Source organism: Pollicipes pollicipes, unplaced genomic scaffold (genome assembly GCF_011947565.3).
Source record: "Pollicipes pollicipes isolate AB1234 unplaced genomic scaffold, Ppol_2.1 Scaffold_6686;HRSCAF=7923_pilon_pilon_pilon, whole genome shotgun sequence".
NCBI lineage: Eukaryota > Metazoa > Arthropoda > Thecostraca > Pollicipedomorpha > Pollicipedidae > Pollicipes > Pollicipes pollicipes.
The window spans coordinates 13,631,776-13,653,690 of record NW_023596921.1 but is presented as its reverse complement, the minus strand read 5'-3'; the positions used below and the strand labels follow the sequence as shown (position 1 = coordinate 13,653,690).

Below are 21,915 nucleotides of genomic sequence, written 5' to 3'. Positions count from 1 at the left end.
ATCTAGTCCACCTCATAACGATCTTAGTTATATTCAAAGAGTTGTATCCAAAATATAACCAAAAGTATTTGTTCATGCTTGCAACAAAAAGGGTCTAAAGCCTTCACGCACATCAATCTGGTGGTCGGTCGATGCATGCGTTTTTAAGCCCGTAAGACACACGTCCAAAGTATATGGTGTTATGGCAAAAAGTGCAGCGTGCAAAACATAACGCAAAATGTACAGACTGAAGCCCAAGCCGGCTTGCAACTCGAAATGTAAACCATATCAAACGCCTAAAAGTTTTCTTAATTCATCTTAAGTATTCAGACAAAGAAAGAGCCGCAATCGATAAGCCACCGCAAATTGCCCACAAATACCGGACAATAGGAGGTGTTGTGGGCATTCAGACGAGCAAGCAAAATCCCTAGGGCTGTTCTTTTCTAAAAGGCTGTCCAACATGACCACACAGGAGATGAAAGAAGAAAGTATGCCCAGACTGCTAGCGCAGCGGCGCTAGCGGTCTGAATTATGGCTCCTTCAGAAAAATAGCATGACGGAAGATGTGCGGCTTACACGGTGGAATCACACGCGCCTCCGAAGCGCGTAAAAAGAAAAGTCCGAAACTAAAAAACCATTAAAGAGGGTACTAAGTTTACGCAATGTTGACGCTTGCGTTGAAAACTAGTTGAAAGTGAGGTATCTCTACCGGCAACAAAAATAAATCGATTACTGGTGCGATTACCAGATTTATGTATTGTGCCTTGCATTATTTGGAAATGTGCAGTTGCTACACAACCTCGCTCACTCGGAACACCACACAGGGCTTCCGGGTTTGCTCACGTTTACCGCTTTGCGAATAGGCCATAGCGCTGTCACTGCGATGCATCTCATTTCCGCAATGCGGATGCACTGTAGCTTGCCTGCTGGATGATATCCGTGTAAAGGACGAAAAAGAGCACAAAAACCTGCTAGCGTTGGCACGCTATTACACGAAAAGCATGATCAGGTCATGCACTACTCAAGGCCAATGCACATATACATCCAAACTAGCAGATCGTCAGCTTCCTTGTTGCCTCAACAAAAACACGTTTGCAAAGTTGTCACTAAGTCACTGGATGCTTGGCACCGTAGAGCCGACCTGAGCCTCCAGGTGGAGACAGGAAACAAGTCTGCAGCAGGACTTGGCTGGACGGAGCAGAGCTTTATATAGTTTCAACAGAGTATGCAACAGAACGAAGTAGATTGTGAACGCGGACAAAAATAGTTCTGATCGGAATTTCAGAAATCGTCTACCGATCACCTACAACATTAGAGACAAGAATAAGTGTCCTGTAGAGTGCTTGAAATGCCAATTCATTAATGATTGGACATAACATTTTAACAACGAGTTTTGTCGAAGAGCAGCCCAATCGCTAAAGAAGTCCCACAACCTCCAACATTCACATTGAACGCGTGATTGCAAAACCTCCTCACGTTACAAGTTATGACTTACCAGAAGTTTTTCGGCGACTGGAACCAGGTAAAGGGGCAGAGGAAGGTCGCCAATAAGATGATCATCAAGCAGATGGTCGGCTCGGCGCGGGGGAAGGCGTAGGTGATGATGGTGGCCACCAGGTCCGAGGCCAGCACGAGCAGCATGACGGATGTCAGCGTGTCGACGGCCATCACCGTCAGTGAAGTCATGTGTCTGCAACATCGCCACCATCAACGGTGTCACGCGCCTGAACGGAGTATGATGATAATTATCAATGCCAAGAGTGTACAACATCACCGTTTCATTGTTACTTGACCTCACGGCACCCGGCTCCGTGCATTACAGGCTCAGGCATCGAATTGGCAGCCAGTGGGCGGGTGACCAACTAACATCGCCCCATTTAGATTAACGATATCCCCATGTTTAGATTAACGATTTGATGCAAAACCAGTCTCAGCAGGCATTTGTCTTGCCAACCACTCATCTAGCATTCTGCTCGTCTCTATGCACGTTTCAAATGCCAGGCTTCAATCCTCTGACAAGCCGCTCTCACCAGGACACGAGCAGGGTCCCAGTGGTTTGGTGACCCATCCAAACTGGCCCGAGACGCCCGTCCCCTGCTGACCCAGCTGACCTGACCCGGTGCCACCGGATTCTGGTGGCTCTGGGTCATCCCACTCTGATGAATTAGCTGATCTGACTCAAGGTTGTCGGGCTCCAGTGACCAAAGATTCTTCTCGAGCAGCCCGACTGACCTTGCCCAGGCTGGCCCTTCTCTAGCAAGTTGACCGACCTTGCCCAGGCTGGCCCTTCTCTAGCAGCCCGACTGACCTTGCCCAGGCCGGCCCTTCTCTGGCAGTCCGACTGACCTTGCCCAGGCTGGCCCTCCTCTGGCAGCCCGACTGACCTTGCCCAGGCTGGCCCTTCTCTAGCAACTTGACCGACCTTGCCCAGGCTGGCCCTTCTCTAGCAGCTCGACTGACCTTGCCCAGGCCGGCCCTTCTCTGGCAGTCCGACTGACCTTGCCCAGGCTGGCCCTCCTCTGGCAGCCCGACTGACCTTGCCCAGGCTGGCCCTTCTCTAGCAGCCCGACTGACCTTGCCCAGGCCGGCCCTTCTCTAGCAGCCCGACTAACCTTGCCCAGGCTGACCCTTCTCTAGCATCCAGACTGACCTTGCCCAGGCTGGCCCTTCTCTAGCAGCCCGACCGACCTTGCCCAGGCCGGCCCTTCTCTAGCTGCCTGACCGACCTCGCCCAGGTTCCAAGAACGCGGTCGGCGATCAGCGGGTACGGCTGGTGCACGGGTCCGCTGAGCGCCGGGTCCAGCGCCTCCACCATGGTCCAGCAGCAGGCCAGCAGGTGGGAGGTGAAGCAGCTTTGCAGGGACAGTACCAGCACAAAAGGCACCGCCAGCCAGCCTGGGGCCCAGCCGGTCGCCGGTGTCAGGTCGGCGGCACCGCCCAGCAGAACATGGACACAGCAGGACGGCAGCTGGTGTCGGCTAACGACACCGCTGGGCAAGACACAGACACAGCAGGACGGCAGCTGGCGTCATGCCGGTGGCGTCGCTCGGCAGAACACAGACAGAACATGATAACAGCTGGCGGCATGTGTCAGGCATTGGCGGATGCGGCGGGCGGCGGCGAGCGATGTCGCTCAGCACGCGAGGCGTGGTGTGCACAGCATGGATAAAGAACATGAACAGTACGGGCAGTGAACATGCACAGCACGGGCAGTAAACACGGACAGCACGGGCTGAGGAAATAGACGGCACGGGCATTGGACGATAACAACACGGCGCAGTGGATATAAACAGTGCGTCAGTAGTGGGCTGGCATGAGGAACTGCACAGCGATGGGGATTCCACGAACTGGCAGGATATTGACAACACCAAGAGGAGGAGGGGGAGGGGGAGGGGAAGGGGGGGGGGGCAGTAGCAAGCAGAATGCGTTAGCTGGAGGGCATTTGTGAATTGCATTTCCATCGCGTCAAAACAGGGCCAATGAGAAAACACCATAGGATAGCAAATTCATGACCTATGAACCTAAAACCCATACTCAGCATAAGAAGCACTGTGTACTCCTGCCTGGCTTAAATGTGGTTCACCGGAACATGCACAAATTCTTTGTTAACTTCTCTAATTTCCTAGATGCGGCGCATTCCCTAGATCATCTATGTCATTGGCGCGACATTACAAATCGCGATAAGCCCGCTAAATGCAACCACAACATCGGCAGGTGGTAAATGCCTGTCAGCCGATCTCTGCAGCAGCGGCACCGTCGCTGGCGATCTGGGACGGCCGATAACGCTCAGTATTAGCATCAGGCATAAAGGGTGATAAGGAAAGAGTGGGACTGAAATATCTTCCATCTCGCAACCATGGTCTGGCGGTTTCGCCCTAGCTTCGTAGGAAGCATTAATTGGCAAAACGCAGCCACTGCTGGAGAATTTCCGGGTGTACCTGCGTTTGTTTATTGCCAAATTAACAAAGGGTGGGCCAAAAAAAGTCCCAAACATTCGATGTTGTGTCAAGCAATTTGAAAAAGCGAGGCATCTGTTGCCTCCTGTGAGACAACGTCTAAGGCAAGGGAGGCATCCAACCGAGCAGAGAAACGTGCCAAGACCACAGGTAACGGTAACTATGGTGTTTAATGCGTAAATGTTGTTCCGTCATCCTTTGTCTGATTGAACACCACATAACTTTTGTATGCAAGCGAAATGAATTCTACGAGGAAAGCTGCGACTGAGCTGGTACTCAGACAACCTCAAGGGATTGTATTTCGGTGGACGCAACGTGATGTGTGACCCGCAGACCCGCATGCCGACTGTGCAGCTCAGGTGGTGGAGATCCGCTCCCAACCGGTTCGCACCACCCTCTCCCGGGCAACAAACCCATGCAAGAGCATACACAACAATTATCGGAAGAGAGGCAAGACAGCAGAGCTTCAGCGCTGACGCCGGGTTGGCTGTACCGAACAAAAGCTTCGGGATCAGTCACAATGAGGTCGCCTCCAGCAGCATTTTATACACTAATACATCGCTGGTATTATCAAAGTATCCGTTTCGTTTCACAATAACAATGCATTACACGCCTGCCTTAATTACGTCAACATCAATATGTGAATTTTGACGATTTTTTTTTACTTCTGGTGCGATTTACAAGGCGGTGCTGCCTCCGACGAGCAACGCAAACCTGTCGTGATTTTTATCGCATTTTCGAGATTGTGAGCGCAGTTTAAGATTACACGGATTAGGAACAGTAGTTGCAAATTGAAGTACTCTGCAGAGGGGCTTCGTTGTTCAAGGCTTGGCGATGCTTGACCTACAACCGAGATTGGGTAGGTCTACATGCCCGATCGGTTGTCCCGCTGCAACCCGTGTGAAAGATTGCCGCGTTAATGACCATATGGGTCCTAAAATTGCATGGGGAAAAACAGTCGCGAATGGGCAACGCCTTTGCCCACATTTAAAAACAACCCATGTCTGCTCACGTGCGGGGAGGGCTGGGATATGGAGCGACAGTGAACAACGCTGCGCCCTAAGCTTCCTGATCGACCGACGGCGCTCTGCCAGGCGCCTGCCGCCCGGGCCCGACGCTCGCCGCCGCGCCTCCCGAGCACGCCGGGTCGTGCCGCCCCGTGACCCGACTCACCAAGATGGGCCATGCCCTGCGGCACGTTGAGCAGGTTGGCGCCGACCGAAACGGAGGAGAGGAACACGGTGGCCGTCAAGGCACCGTAGCCGTCCCGCAGGTGTTGCTCCTCCAACGCTGGGCCGGGCTGCGAGCCAGAGCGGGATGCCCCCAGCGGCGGGGCCGGGCCGGTCGGACCGGCGCTGGGCGGCGGCATATCTGGGACACGAGGAGGGATGGGTGGTGCCCCTGGTGCAGAGGATATTTGCGGGTCAAAGTGCTCTCATTGCACACACTCTTCCCTCCCGCTCTTACTACTTCCTCGCTCTTAATGCAATTCTCCCCCCCCCCCCCCCACGTCTCTCTCTCTCTCTCTCTCTCTCTCTCTCTCTCTCTCTCTCTCTCTCTCTCTCTCTCTCTCTCTCTCTCTCTCTCTCTCTCTCTCTCTCTCTCTCTCTCTCTCTCTCTCTCTCTCTCTCTCTCTCTCTCTCTCTCTCTCTCTCTCTCTCTCTCTCTCTCTCTCTCTCTCTCTCTCTCTCTCTCTCTCTCTCTCTCTCTCTCTCTCTCTCTCTCTCTCTCTCCTTCTCTCTCTCTTCTCTCTTCTATGTAAAAAATGACGGAGGAAATGTGTCTCACCGACCTGGCTTTGGAATAAAGTCATCTGATGCATGGTTAGTTGTGAGGTCGTTGATGGTTGTCAAACTCATGACGCATGGCCGTTTCAAATGTCTCGCAGGCTGTTGCCCTCTGTGGGATGCGGAGATATCCGGTTCCTCTGCGCGTCTAACTGGTTCGGTCGTTGGCTGCTATCGATTTGATTTAAAAAGCTAATTGCCGTCTAAGCTGCTGGGCTGAGTCTTGAGCACAACTGAGAGCCACTCTCACGTCATATTTGAACGCAAGACAAGATGTAGGCAATTTGGCACAACAATGCTGCGATATTTCATTCCAATGAGGCTTCAAGAAATCTGAGAGACTAGTTTTTTTACAACAAAATGCAAGAAATGAGCATTTTGTTTGCCTACAATTTGTCTCATCGTTGCCTGCAATTGTCTCGTGTGCAATGGAATATGTTGACGAATCTCGTGTTAATCACAACGGGTTTCTTCTGGTTTGAAGAGTGAGAACATTGATTCCTGCATTTTAAATAACGTACCACGAAGACTGAAGGCACTGGAAGCAATAGCATTTCTCATCCTGAAGACACAGTCAGTGACATTGTTGAGAACGTCGTCATCCCATTTCAGCAAGATGGAGGATTTTACATAGATTTTTGATCGCTTAAGATTATTGTTTTGACGTGCTGCATAAAGCCCCTAACTTACGACGATATGGCAGCCGTGAAGATAACACAAGGCATGAAGTTAAAAGACGTTCGTGAGGCATGAATGAGATGGTTGATAAAAGTCTGCTGAATTTCACGAATCGCTTTCAAAGGCTTTTGGAAACAATAGTTATGTCGAACAACTTGACATTCTCGTTTCAGTTGTTCTATTTGCTGTAAAAGCTTTGCCGCCAACGCTAAAAACACATTGTTGTCAGCGACAAACGACAGACATAGAGAACAGCCAGACGCGGACCATTGCAATGGCTGGAATATATTCTGACCGTCGCGACTTTAAATACTCCGGGTCTGTCCTCCGGGCCGGGCCTCCTGCATTAGCAAACGTAGGGGTACGCATTTTACAGTGCGGTGTTCCAGAACGAACCGTTTTCTAAACCCCAGTGTGCGTTTGAAAGTCTCTTGCTGAAAGATCCTGTTTAATAACAGTGACACGTATGTCGTGGAATGCTTTATAGCCATAACATCATATTCAGGGGATACTTTTTAAAAGTAACAGCATTGCAAGGTATTGCACTCTCTGGTACTTTCCGTCAAATTCTACAAAAAGCATATTTCCGTCCGGGAGACAATTCCCACAGCCCCCCCCCATGAACTTTTTTTGCACAGTATTCGCGTGGGAATGGTCTTTGAAACTCGGTAAGTTGCCTTATTTTAATTGTGCTTCCGGCAGTGTATTATTTATTCCTATCCATACACTTCAAGGAGCTGCAGGACTGTTTTTGGGGCGGCACATTTACTTCCTTCCATGAAACCAAATACGGTGCATCTCAGGTCTCCTCCTGTGAGCCACTCTGAACCATGATACACATACTGTTTAAACAGTAAAGTCATCTTGGTACAGCATTGCAAACATTCGAATGCCAACTGCGGATTCAGAGACACATTTTTAGATGGTTTGTCCCAGGGGTGGTAAAACCTGCCGAATTGGTGTCGGAGACAAAAATGTATATATGCACGCGAAGCTTGGTTCCAACATGTTTTTGACGGAAAATTTCGGTGACGGTTACTAATACAACACACATAATACAGCACACAGCTAATAATAAGCACACACCGCAAAACCCAACATGACGTCTCCATGCATAGATATTACGCCTTCATGGTAGTGCATTTCGCCACACGTACTTTACGGCACCATGGCATCTTTTAAGGTTTCATCCCGATCCGGCGACAAAATTATCCCACGACTTTTAGTTGGTTGCCCGACTCGGTGACAGATCGGCAACAAATCAGTGTATTTCCTACCCCCGGCCGGTCGGCCGACTCGCTGTTTTTACCAGCCGACTCTCAGTGTCCCAAACCAGACAGTATAACATACTGAAACATATTTACATATGAGGATCCATCTAACCGCAAAAGCATGTTTCAACCGTTGTGATGCGATTGATATGAGGTGGGTGGTGACCTTTAATGCACTGCGACTTTTCAAGCGGCATTCCCATTGCAGTCATGAAGACCTGCCTAGGGTTTGACTGTCGGGCTTTGCTTACTCCGTTGGCGGTGCCGCGATTCAGCATCTTGTCCTCAGTGAATGGAGGCATTGACAGTTTAGGGTAAGTTTTGACATGATCCGATCAAGGTAGAAGTTGGCTTGTGATTATCCAGACCGCCTTTTCAGATACTATAGGAGCTGTCGGCTCACTGCAACTGTCACAAGCTGCCACATTTAAAAAGGACGGTGGGTCGATGTCTGAAGTCTGATGGCACTCCTCAAAGAAGGGCTGAGAGAAGGTGATAAGGGTTTTGAAGTGCCAATTTATACCATTTTTGCTCTTGACCTGATTGAGAATGGTTACCATTCACATGTATCTACATATGAAGGATGTAGCTAGTTTCCTTTTCAGTTCAGTGTTCCAGCCCTCCCCCTAAATTTGTAAAAAGTGTGCCAAACTGCGAAAGATCCATATTTTGGAGGAAGTTGGCATAGTTTTTCACTATTTCCCCGATCTATCTTGAAAACCTCTACCCCGCCTGAATTGCAATTAATTCATTAATGTTTTGATAACATTTTATTAGCCTATTCATTCACGGTTCAGCCTTTTGCTTCTATGAATATTAATTGCTGGATATGTATATATATATATATATATATATATATATATATATATATATATATATGCAAGTGAGGAATAGGTATTGAGGAGGGAGGTAGAGGGGCATACAGGTTTCATTGCCATCTCTCCCTTTTCCAGGAGATTTAATGAAATAACAGGATGTTTTGTGGTATTTTGGTTCAAGTGTATTATTAGTTTAGGGAAAGATTGACGTTTGGTTGTCTTTGAAGACAATGTTTGCTATTTGCTGATGATAGCATCTAGCTGATAGGAAGGGATTTATTCTACAGTGCTCATTCACATACATATTTTCTTTGCACTTCTGAGCATGACACTTGCATGGGTGCAAATGTGGTACATTTTATCACTGTTTTGCTAATATCGAATGGAAAATTGCCCTGATGAAACCCCTAGCATAAATACTGTGCACGTTAGGAACGGATTGTGAAGGCAGATGGCCCACATTATATGCAGCCTCTTTTTATGATATGAATAGACATAGTTTATGTGACCATAGCATAATGACAAGAGTGTCAATTTTTATGCATTTTTGAGGAGGGTAGCAGCCGATGGGTCATGCTCAATGCATTAAGTCCCGTGAAGGTGGCCTTGTGCTATGGTTTGAATTTCTAATATATTGTTGTATTCTTTGAGCCAGAAGTGCTGGGAGGAGGGAAGGAACCCACATTGAGGCGGCCCAACCAAACATGCTAGTTGGGTAGGGCCCCAGAAATTCATTTCAATTGACATTCCTACATTATGCATGGCAATCAACACAGGCAACCTTAAATGTGTATGCTTCTTAGCATGCAAAGGGCAATTTGGTTTGTTAAGTGAATTTCTAGCAATGCCTGGTTGTAAGTAAGAATGTGTGTCATGCTGCTGTTACAGCTAATATTTTTGTGATCTAGAATACGGAATTTTCACCAACCTATTTAAGCTAAGTAAAAAAGGATGGTAGCCAATAATTTTAACCCCTACCCTAATTCGCTGGTTTTCATAACGCGGACTGATGGGGCGGGAGGCGATCCCATGCCGTTTGCAAACTAAGTAAGGCAGAGACTCGCAAAAAACAACAGTGAACTGTCTTTAACGAAGCCTCGCGATTGGTAACAAATCTCATTCTGCTAACCGATCACACTAGACCAAGTTTAAGGCCAAATTTTCTGAAAATCAAGGTATTTTCGCTTTGTACGCTCGTATACACAAGCCTACACAGTGTAGAAACACAAAACTTAGAGAAGCGTGTTTCTTGTTCAAATATGAGTACAGTGACATGCAATTTTATCTGTTTCGAGCCTGTATTCATGATGTAGGGTTTCGCAAATGCAACAGCTCGCCCTCCGCGCGCGGTCCGCAGAATCGACGCTTGCCGCGTGCCGCCCCCGGCCGGTCTTGGATCGTCTTGCAGTCCTCGTAAAATGCATCGCTTCTTCGAGACCAGGATGACTAGGGACACGTTTTTGGCGTCAGCATGCGCGCATTACATGCCCCAGGGGATGACAAAGATTTGGGCGCGAATCCACAATATGCCGGACTGGCATCCCCAGAAAACCTTAAGGGGGAGAGGGAGCGCCACATGGCCCCACCTCCCCTCCGATCAGGGCGAGTATGTTGCTCAGAAAGAACTAACAGCCTGATGTGAGGTTATTGACAAATTTCAGTGTAACTTACTCGTTGGGGCACGGCGAAAGGCGCCTTACAGGCAACACTGTCGCGTCAGGCTTGGAGCATGCCTAGGGTATGGTGGACAGTTTGATGACGGCTGAGATGGGGCTCGAAGCGCACGCATGATTTTGATAAGGGGACATGGTCTCGAGGAGGCCCGCATATTGGACGTCATCCCCAGTGTTGCTTGCCAGCGGCTCGAATGCTGCCATGTGTGCTGGTGTCCCGACTATTGAGATCCTTTGTTGCTTTTTCGCGGTCGAAGAAAGCAAATCCGGCGGTAGACGGAGTTCAAACGTGAGGCCCCGGCAGTCCCGTAAGTAGGAGAAAGCTGCTGTAGTGATTGGGCTATCCCATAGCCTAGGGCAGGTGTGTCTTCTTTGCTAGCAGCCTCACTTATCCTGACAGTATTTGAAGGTCGTCGTATAATTGAGTGTTTTGGTCGTGTGCATCTTATTGAAAATTGCGGTTATGAAAAGTGCTCTCGCTGATAGAATGATTCCTGAGACGCTGCTGGGGATGGATTTGGTGGCATGGAATTCATTACCATTTCGTGTCATATGGTATCGCATTACGCTGCTGGTGGCAATTTTGCATCCAGAAATTCAGTCGGCGACAAAAAATACACCTTTAACACCCCTGGTTTGTCCCTCCATGTTCAGGGCATTGATACGCCTCTGAAACATAGACACGTGCTTGGTTAAGTTGAGTGTTATCACTCGGTCCATGAGTATAGTGACTATATATGGACTGTGTGAACTGATGTAAAGTGTTCACTTCAGTATTAAACATGTCTTCACATGGACACCAAACCATATGGATATTCCCGGCTTCGTCAATGCACGATCGTGCATGACTTGTAATCCTTGTCCAGAAGACTTTTCAAGTAAGCCGTATGATCTTGGATATGTCAAACTTGAAATGGATACAATAATACACATCACCATTAGCCCGTTTCTTATGACCTCCCTAGTTCGTTATATTCCCCATCCACACCTGCAGTCCAGTATTGATGGCATAGTTCTCACGGGGTATACGACGTCACTAAGATTGCCTCAGGACATGCCCAAGCTTTGACGTCAAACATTTTTCAGAAATATCGAGCGGTGAGGGACAATTTCTACTCCTCCGGACAGAATAACAGTGCAAAGGCCGAGCGGGGATAGGTTCACGCGGTCCGACCCGGTTCGTTCCAGCTGATGCTTACATCACCCAGTTCCACGCTTCTACCACTCATTAAACATTCGTAGGAATTTCCATCGGACGTTCACAGCATTTTGTGGGGTCGCGCTGGTCAGGCATTTGAAGGAAATTTTTGTCGCTGTGGGCTTGGCAGTAGATATTTTTGCTTCAACGTTGCAAGAAGCGCCGGTCAAAAAGTTGCAAAGCAGATTCTAGACTTTGATGAACTGAATTCGTTATAAAACAGTTACCCTCAGTGCATTGCGCCTAGACAGGCGCTGAGCGTTGCGGTAATCCGTCATCAGCTCCAGCGTGCAGGCGCCAATTTAATGGAATGCTTAAAATTTGAAGATATTTACACACCCTCGGGTGGGGTCAATTTGACTTCTCCTCCAGACGGCTTTTCCGGAGTAGTTTCCGGATGGCGCGGCGCAGCCAAATTTTGCATTGTTGTAGACAACTGGATAGCAGGTGATATGGTATCAAAAATATAGATGCAGTTTGTAAGGTCGCTGACCAACGGTAGGTGAAAGTAAGGCGATGGATTCAGCAGCATCAGTTTTTAGGGAATCGTTCATTCTGATGCAGGAGTGTTGGATGAAGTCACAGATCTCTGACATAATTTCTTAGGAAACATAACAGCCGAATGAGAAAACAAAATTCATTGACCAAAGATCAGGCATGAAGGTTGGGCTAAGGACAAAACCAGCCTGCTTCGTTACTCTAGGGCTTGCTGTATGGAGTAGTTTCTGGTGTTCATTTCGTATTTATTTTTAATAGGAACCGCATTATACATCCTACATGGATTCCCTAAAAGTCATAATAGGTCATTGACCTGAAATGACACAAGTCAAGGTTTAGTTTTTAGGGACATGCTGCAAAGCGTGACCTTTGTTTTCACTTTTTCAGATGCAAAACTCACAGCACTCTTGTATGATTTTGGTCACCATGACCTTCGAAAGGTCAAACAAGGTCATGCAACTTAAATGAGCACATTTTTTTCTAAGAACAGGTGTCTAGGATCTGGAGGCACTTTGGACACCAGTCTGGAATTTGGCTTTTTCACCTTATTTGACCCGAAGGTCATGACCTAGGAAACTCAAACTTTGACCAAAGTTCATTCACGTGCAGGCCAATACACCCTGTGAGTTTAGTGTCTCTGGCTCTCTTAATTTTAAGATCTCAGTGGGTCAAATTGCCTCCCACCCGAGCGAAGGGTATCCAACCGGCTACCCGGCGCGCGTTAAAGCCATCATCATATATTATGGAGCAAGCTCACTTAAAACTACTGGTATCCTTTTTAAGTGAAAAAGACGACTCTAAACAGCAAATATCTCTGTTTAGAAAATATGCCCGTTAATGTGCTATGGTTTGGTTACGTCGTCGTGCCTTGCACAACATTGGTTGAGAGACAACTGACGCTGTTTTATCTGGAAATCGCACTCACGAACGCCAGGTGGCTCGAACAATTGATTTTTAAGTTTTTAACGCTTCGACAACCTTGGCCTTGATCGCCGCATGGCCTGTGAAATGGCAGGATTTGAATGACATTATTGCGACGTGATATATGCCAAGGTGACTTTTAAATATTCTTCTCGGGGCCCACCATCGGAAAAATGGTTTAATACGGTGACTCAAACACATCTCCTGGCGACTCGAGCCACTTGCCGGCACAGGACCCTATGTTAGGTACTGTGGGCTCTCACCAACACGCTCATAGTTTCAGTGACCCCGACTAATGCAAATCGCGGGCCCGGCCTCGTCAGTACTTGGGAAATCAACCCCCCGTGCTCAAACCGACACGCAGCGACTGTTCAGTGTTGGTCGTCTCTGGCCGATATAGAGGTCACAATGTCCCAGTGGCCCCAATTGAAGCCAGAGACCCTCTGATTGGCATCTGAGGTTGCGACCTTACGGGTGGGGGATGTTCTTAACACGACCGACGACCAGCCCTTCGGGCCCCGGAGCCTTCCGACCCTGGTCCCGAACGGCCCTTCCGTCTCTCTTGGGACCTCTTTAAACATCGTGAAAGACTCGGGGCCACTAGCGAACACACGACAATGTCTCAGGGGCCCGGGCCAATGCAAATCTTCGACACCCGCGTTGTTTCAGGGTCCTGAACGGTGCGAGAGGCCATCTGACTGATAGTTCAGGTCACGAACCTACGAGCCGCAATGTTTTATGTAACTTATAGCCAGCGCTTCGGCCGTTGTGCCCTCCAACCGGGCCCTTGATCGTCGGCTCCGGTGGGACACCCGGGTCGAATTTCTGAGCTACGCGCCCACAGAGATGTGCAGACTATTTCGGCGGAGACTATTTCAAGGTCACCCAGTTATCAATGACGCCATAATTACGCGATCCAAATCACGCATTCCATCGGTCATGCAGGGAGCAACGCCAAGAAAAAAGAATTGTCGATTCCTTCATATATGGTGCTCGTGTGCATGACCTCCAGATAAAATCGCCGTCAATTGCCTCTCAATCAATGTTGCGCAAGGCACAATGACGTTATCAAGTAATGCCGCATTGAAGACCATATTTACTAAACAAACAAATTATGTTTTTTGGAGCAATCTTTTCTACTTAAAGGCATACCAATAGCTATAAGTGAGCTTATTTCATCATATCTGATCCTTCCTTCAATATCTTCAAATGTGAAACAACTCCTTCAAGCTCACGAACAAATGTGCGAGAACACCACGTGAAAGGGCCAAAGCATGAGCTTATAACATTTGCCTCAACGAACACTTCCAGCCGGTGCTGCCATATCTCTACGAGTTGGAGGCACTACAAGTGACAATTTTGCGAGGCTAGTTCGGCGGTATCTCAGCGTCATACAAACGTTCCAGGACGTGATCAAACAATGACGTATTGAGGAATATGTTCACTAAATGGAGAAAGTTCAAGTGCAAATACACATTAAAAAAATAGTGTCTAGAGCAGTTTTTCTACTTGAAGATACATAAATAGTTATAAGTGAGTTGATTTCAGGATATCTGGCAGCTGCTTCAGCATCTTCAAATGTGGAACATTTCCTTTAGTGTTATGTAAAAGCTTCCTGCTTGCTGACCAAAGAGCTCTGATTTCAACCAAACCACATCTATCATAGAAGCCCGTAGTCTTTGAGCTGGAATGATCCGGTCCCCTAGGGAGGTGATTGTCCGGAGAGGATTTTACCCTACTTGTAGTGCAATTCTCATGTCGTTGGAAGTTATTTTTGTCTACTGTCCGTGGTGAGATCGAGTGTTAGGGCACCCAGCGCGTTAGGTCGCATTCATGCAGGTACCACCACGCTGAAACAGGTGGATGTTACGCAAGTGAAATGCGGGTCGAACCTCAAGTACCTGCCTCGAATGATACATAAAACCGGTGACGTGCGAGGACTCCTTCTATGGGCAGCTTTTATCACAGGCGAAAAAGTGTTGTTTCGACTAGAAAGTCGGGACGACCTGTCCTGTCGGTGTCCAGTTTGGCGCAGATCCATGTCCTGGCGAGCAGTGGCCCATTACCGAGCCGCTCTACGTTTTGCTTGAGGTGGCTGAGACCCTTTTATCGGATTGTTTCCGTACTTTCCTGGATGAAACATCTTTTTGACAGCTGAAAAGCAGGTCGCTGACGAGATTTCAGGCACCTGCACTGTCCCAGCCATCACATCCCGATCTCTGGTCGGCCTGTCGCCACTTTTTTGTGGTCAGATATATCCTTGCTATTGCCTGCTGTAAGCTCGCCGACACTCGTCTTGAAATCCGCCAGCAACAGCGGCAGTGGCCTGGCGTGGCACTCACCACGCCTTGGCCGCTGGGCCCGCGTCTGTCGGCGAATCCAAGCGCCGTCAACAGGAAGACCTTGGTCGAGGCTGCTAGCACCGTCAGCGGAACAGTGCGCTGCCATTTCTCCGTGGGGCTCGGCTCCTGGAGACGACGGCAGACGCGGTGCAGCCATCGAGAAGCGGTGCGACGATCGTTTGCTAGCTGACCGATCATGACTTGTTCGTTCCGACGGCCACTTGCCTCCAGACGGTCGGCTGCGTTAAGCCTCCTCATCGACGTGTTCCTCGGTGGTGAAGGAAGTCCATCTTTTAGAATAGGGATTGGTCGGAGTTAGTCACTCCTCGGGCATGTGCAATTTGCTGGATTGCTGCACTTGCATCTTGCAATGTGCAGTGGTTGATTGAACCTGTCTTGCTCGCAGTGAGCAGCATTCGCATCCGATCGGCGAGTGACCCGCATTTTTCTGAGCTTGACAAGCCTCATAAATCACCCTCCGAACACTTTTTGCACGTGGTGTTCATTGATCTCTGGCATTTCTTCACTTGCCCCTGTTGGGCAAGGCGTTCACCCGTCTTGCCACAGCATTGTCGTTATTTTCGAACAGTCCACACCAACAGCGATGGGTATTTTCCAGACATGATCGACAACGTGTTTTCCAATAGGAAGTACCGATAGCTGCAGATAGCGCCAGGGCCGTAAACAGGGTTTACAGTGGTTAGGGGGGGGGGGCAAACAACACCTTTTCGTGTTGAAAATCGGGTTTGACGCATACAGATTCGTCCAATATTTTGCGTGTCGTAAAACAACAGCGCACCTTTTTAATCTTTTGTTTTACGTGCCTACCTAGAATTTTACATCAAATTTATTCATCTACGTATTTATACAGGCGCCAAATTTGGTAAGGAATGGGGCACGTATCCCGGGGACAACTATGCGGACAATATAACAACCGGGGACAATATATCAGTAAGAAATGACTATTTTAGAGAAATAGGGAAAGCGATGAGTGCTTGGGCAACACCGCAGGGAGAGCGATGAGTGGTGGGGCAGCACTGCAGGAAGAGCGTCGAGTGGTGGGGCAACACTGCAGAGAGAGGACTGAGTGGTGGGGCAACACTGCAGGGAGAGGGCTGAGTGGTGGGGCAACACTGCAGGGAGAGGGCTGAGTTGTGGGGCAGCGCTGCAGGGAGAGGGCTGAGTGGTGGAACAACACTGCAGGGAGAGGGCTGAGTGGTGGGGTAAAACTGCAGGGAGAGCGGTGACTGGTGGCGAGGCGCTGCAGCCTGCGACCATGTGGAAAACGTCCACTACCGAGGCTTACCGTGCAGAGAACCCTCTTGGTTAGGTGGAGGTGCTCTGGCGAGCCTCCCGCTGCGAGGAGGGAGAGGGGAGGGGACATTTAAAACCGCTCACGTCCGCTGTAGAAGCTTGCCTAGAAGAGACAGGGTGGTGCAAATATTTGTGACAAATTGAGAAATAAAGATCAAAAGTGTGTTACGTGTCACGTGTCAAAAGTGTGTTAAAAGATCAAACGTGTGTTACGGGATTAGATGCACTGGTCACCTCACTCAGCCAATTGTCGTGCACAACCATTCGTATCGCACTCCATGGCCATCACCCACACAACATCCTGTGGCCATCACGCACACAATATCCCGTTACCTTAGATAGAACGGCTCCCTAGAAATTGTCTTCGCTGAATCCATGGCCTGACTTTGGCCTGCCGCAGGTCAGCAACCTTACAAGGTGCATCTAAATTTGTGCTACCAAACGATCTGCTATTCATTTACCTAAGGCTATGCCAAATTTGGTGCGGTCGGAAACCATTTCGTAAAAACCTTTGGGGATCAACTGACCTCCCCATCCCATCCAAGCGTGTGTTAAAACAAAAATAAGCTTTTGGACAACTTAGCTTTCTACATCGAGACTATGAATAATTCTCCAATAGGACTAGTGTACAGCGCAAAATGTTTACTGAATATTTATTTTTCAGGCCATAGGCGTGCAAAGGCTCTTTCATAACAGATGTGGACGCAATTTGTGTTTATTTATTTTAGGAGTCTAACCAGATCGTTTACCATCGACAATAACTTGTATGCAAATTCATATATAAACTGATATTGGAGCACGTGCACCCGATGTCCCTCTGCCTTCTCCTCCCTCTTTAATGTGCTCCTGCTACTACGCAACCTCAAACTGGATGGTCGAGCGGTCTCGGCTTGTCCCTCGCGTTGAGAGCTCCTGTTACTGAAGACGAGGGTCGGATGTCTGTTTCACGACGGTCTTGCACACCACTCGCGTTTCACACTATATGACCAATTGGCAGTCGCCAGCTGCCTTTTATAGCGAACTCAGTCTACCGTTATGTATCAGTCTCCGTCTTTGCTAAACGGTTAGAAGGGATATTTCAAACGTCGATACTGTCTTCTCTTCTGACCGTCTACGTGAGTCCTCTCCTGTACATTTGCATTCTTCCCCACCTTTGTCGCCATACTTAAGCACCACCGGATTATATAGCTAATCCCCGAGCTGTATTCGTGTCGCGCCCACCGGTTGAGCCGGTTATAGCTTCGTGCCCGATGACATGAAATCGACAAAAAGCTCAACCTGCGCCAGCCAATCAAATTTGTCACTATTCGTTATGCACTGGCGATGGTGCTGTTGTCGAGCGGCAAGAAGGGGTTGCCAAGCGGCCGGGGGCTGTGATAAGGATAATCTTAGCGCGTTGCGCTTTGCTGCAGGATGAAATCAGCAAGAATGGCTTATAAAGGCCTCATTCATTCTCCTCCATGAACAGGACGTTTATATCAGATCAGTTATGTGTTATGTTAGCTGCCAGTTGCTAGTAGTGTGAGTTGTTAGCAGTCATTCATCCATGTCCGTTCCGTTTATTTGCTAGTGAGCATGGCCACGTCGCAGCAGGGTCTTCTGATTGCGATCCCGTGTTCTATCAGTTGAGCTTACCGGGAGGGGCACGAGAAGCATGTTAACCGGTTCATTCGCCAGATGCGTGTAAACGAGCCTAAGCTGCGACAGTTGTTCGGGGAGCTCGAGGAGTGACAAATGAGCAGCAGTCGTTCATGGGAACGCTCCGGAAGGCGGCTGCAGGAGCAGTGCATGAGCTGACCTCCTTAGATCAGTGCAGTCCTGCCAGCGGTGACGTCGCCGGGATGGCGGCAGCTGCAGCTGCTGACCTCAGCTCTGACCAGCCGATCCTACATGGGCTTCGCCCGACGCAGCGGTGACGTCGCCGGGAGGACGGCGGCTGCAGCTGCTGACCTCAGCTCTGACCAGCCGATCCTACATGGGCTTCGCCCGACGCAGCGGTGACGTCGCCGGGAGGACGGCGGCTGCAGCTGCTGACCTCAGCTCTGACCACCCGATCCTACATGGGCTTTCGCCCGACGCAGCGGTGACGGTCGCCGGGAGGACGGCGGCTGCAGCTGCTGACCTCAGCTCTGACCACCCGATCCTACATGGACTTCGCCCGACGCAGCGGTGACGTCGCCGGGAGGACGGCAGCTGCAGCTGCTGACCTCAAGCTCTGACCAGCCGATCCTATATGGGCTTCGCCCGACGCAGCGAGCCGCGAAATCGGGTCGCGAAACTACGCAGAATAAGGTTAGATCCCCACACGTGGCTGACCGCGGCTATTTCTGCTGCGTTCTATTTCGATGCCTTTAGTTTGGTTTAAGTCGCATTCAGAAATGGCAATTTTAACATCTAAAATATGCGTTTTAATATCGTGTTGCTGTTGTGCCTGTGTTCTGATATGGTGGATCATGAAAGGTCGGTTGTGGCCTCGCACTGTTGTCGGAAATTTAACCCATTTTTATGCCTTGGATAAATCAACAGAAATACGCCTGGTCATCCAGTCCATTGCCAACTATCAAAGCTTATACGAACCCCTAAGTGCCTGAGTGATTTTCCACACACGCAATAGCATGTCTTAGACCTTGCTGGTAGCTCACGCTCGGCGCAGGTTTGCCGTGCACATACATGTCAATGGAAAATCCAAGAGTCGAGCTTCAGGACATGGAGGATCTGGTGCGACACTGAATGCCAACGCGGTTTCACATGAAGCAGAACGACACACACGCCAGTGGGTCAAAAAACATTTTACAGTTTTTGAAGCTCCTGAGGTCTTTCCCAGATAGCATGCCAAAAATTATAGTCCGTCGTGGAGAGCAATACGAATCACTGCCCTGTACTACCCTGTCAATAGACGACAAGTGGCCTCGCGTAACTGTCGTTCCAATGTCGTGATTTCGAAGATTCATCTATTCTCCAACAGCCTCCACCAAGTCCATCTGCCCGCCACTAAATGTAAACATGCGGTCTGTAATACGATGTGATGGCCTCCCGCATTGGGCCCAGCATTCCCTTCGTCCATCTTGTTAGACGGGAAAACTCGCGGTTGCGCCATAGACTGAACAGGAAACGCGCCTCGTGCTTACGCGACATCCCAACACCTCTGGTGCAGCTCAGTGGCAGTGTTGAAGGTTGGGCGGTTTCTGACTAGCTATTTAGTGGCAGGGTGCTGTACATCGTCGCGATGATGCAAGACCTTCTCCGGTTTTCCGGCACCTGAATGTTCTGGCGGGTTACCCACTGGAAAAATAAACACCTTCCGTGAAGCGAGGCGATGCGATTTTGGTCCACTCGCACCGTGACGGTGCTAGTTACGCGGACTCAGTACTCACAACGTGTATCAGTGGCAAGAAAAAGTGGCAAGTTTGAGCGCTCAGCCAGGCTATGAACCGCAGCCCTGGTGTCGCCTGCACCAGTGGGCTGAGATGACGGTGCTACCGCCCCCCGTATGCCCTGGAGCTATTTACCCAGAATGCACTTTGTGCTGCGCAATGCACAAAGGTTGGGCCCAAGGACGACATCGGGTCAACCAACGAGTAGTAAGCCGGTTAGCTCGCATCACCTCAGCTCCAGTCTCGTCCTGGTCCCCACCAGCTCCCTCGTCCTGGTCTCCACCCAGCTCCAGTCCTCGTCCTGGTCCCACCCAGATCCCTCGTCCTGGTCCCACCCAGCTCCTCTCGTCCTGGTCCCATCCGCTCCCTCGTCTGGTCCCACCCAGCTCCCTCGTCTGGTCCCACCAGCTCCAGTCCTCGTCCTGGTCCCACCCAGCTCCCTCGTCTTGGTCCTAACCAGTCTCTCCGCCCTGGTCCCACCAGCTCCCTCGTCCTGGTCCCAACCAGCTCTCCTCGTCCTGGTCCCACCCAGCTTCCTCGTCCTGGTCCCAACCAGCTCTTCGTCCTGGTCCCATCCAGCCCCCTCGTCCTGATCCCACCCAACTCCCTCGTCCTGGTCCCACCCAGCCCCCTCGTCCTCGTCCCACCCAGCTCCGCCCAGCTCACCGGAAACGACCGGCATTCAGCGGGCGCGTGAATTGGGCCACATGTAAAGAGGCTAACAGGGGGAGAGGTTTCTTGGAATTGGCGTGCCCTGAGCGCCTGTGTGGCATTGCTTGGCTGACTGGTCCTGGCAGAGACCCGACCCTGAACCCAGGGGGTACTGAGGCCTGAGACTTTTTAATGTGTTGCTACGCTTAGGGTTCGGAGTAGCTGTCACCATTGCCGTTTCTAAAACATCATGTGTCAACGTTGTTTGCAATAATGTTACTGTATGCGCTTCCTTCAAGCGTTTGTCTTGTTTTGAGTGAGCAAGTAGGCCAAAAGATCCTTCTTGGAGCGCAGAAAAAAATGTGAAGAGCCGAGTCTTTCACTGCCTGGCAAGCTTCAACACCGTCATGTTCACTGCTGCATAGCCCTATAGCCGTTAGCCGATTTTTAGGATTTTTGGTATCTTACAGGCCTCGTGATGTCATCAAGCACGAGAGAAATGTCAACAAAGTGCGTGGTTGAACACACCAGCGTCATTGTTTGCCGCCCGAATGTCTCTGAATCCTATGTCGGGACACGTAACGAGGGAGCTGTAAACGCTGACAGATGGCTGCGGTCGGTTAACACCCCCGCGGTGCCGTGAGTATAACTATGGATCACTCGCAGTGACTTTAAACAGAGGTGCAGTCTCCTATTAAGTGGAGAGGGTGGTATTTCAGCCTCTCCCCCTCCCCTCGAAAATACACAGCTGTACAAGCCCCCAAATTTGGGAACAAAATGGACCAAATCCGGCGTAAACTCCGTTTACTGACGGACTTTAGGAGCAGGTTTCATCATTTTTCACCGCTCAAATTTATACCCAACCCCCCAATCAGTTTGAAGCGAATTACGCCCCTGAGTGTACGGCATACCCGGGGTGAAAGACCTAGCTCTTGTTCATATATTTAAGTCTGACTGATGACACAGAGGTCATGTTCAAGTCACGCTCGTAATTCGGGACGGAGAGCACAAGTTTAAGACATAATGTCACAGAATATTGGTAGTGAACTGGGACGCAAGTGTTAGAAAAGGGACTGGGTAAAAATATGTCATGTGTATGCTTGTGCCTGTGATGATTTAGACAATTTATGAGGTTTGGATATAAAATAATAAATTTAACGAGCCACGAGTGTTCGGCTGGAACCTTTATTCAACCGACATGCTCCTCATATTCCGTAAAAGCGTTTCTTCACAACAGCTGGGCAAGAGTCAGCGCCATGGGATTGACAAGCCCATGTGTAGTGTTAAAGGACGGAGGAAGGTATAGAAGATACGACAGTTTCGATATTAACAGGGCGCCAGCGAAATGAAGCCCCGCTGTATCCCACGTCGGTGGGCTCAGTTATGATTTTGACAGACTTGTGGAGAAAATTTTGCGAAGGTAGAAGAGGTAGAAGAGACGAAGTTTACCATTTC

The 21,915-nt window shown here is 49.5% G+C and overlaps 1 protein-coding gene across 1 annotated transcript; it reads right to left on the bottom strand.

The window, feature by feature from the left end:
- Nucleotides 1-1,470: 1,470 nt before the first annotated feature.
- LOC119107945 (uncharacterized) lies at nucleotides 1,471-18,091 on the bottom strand. The gene is made up of 5 exons (XM_037231538.1): nucleotides 18,071-18,091; nucleotides 15,122-15,247; nucleotides 5,109-5,235; nucleotides 2,706-2,874; nucleotides 1,471-1,669 (listed from the first exon to the last, which is right to left on the bottom strand). The coding sequence occupies exons 1-5, from the start codon at nucleotides 18,089-18,091 to the stop codon at nucleotides 1,471-1,473; spliced, it is 642 nt and encodes a 213-aa protein (XP_037087433.1).
- Between the last annotated feature and the right edge of the window lie 3,824 nt (nucleotides 18,092-21,915).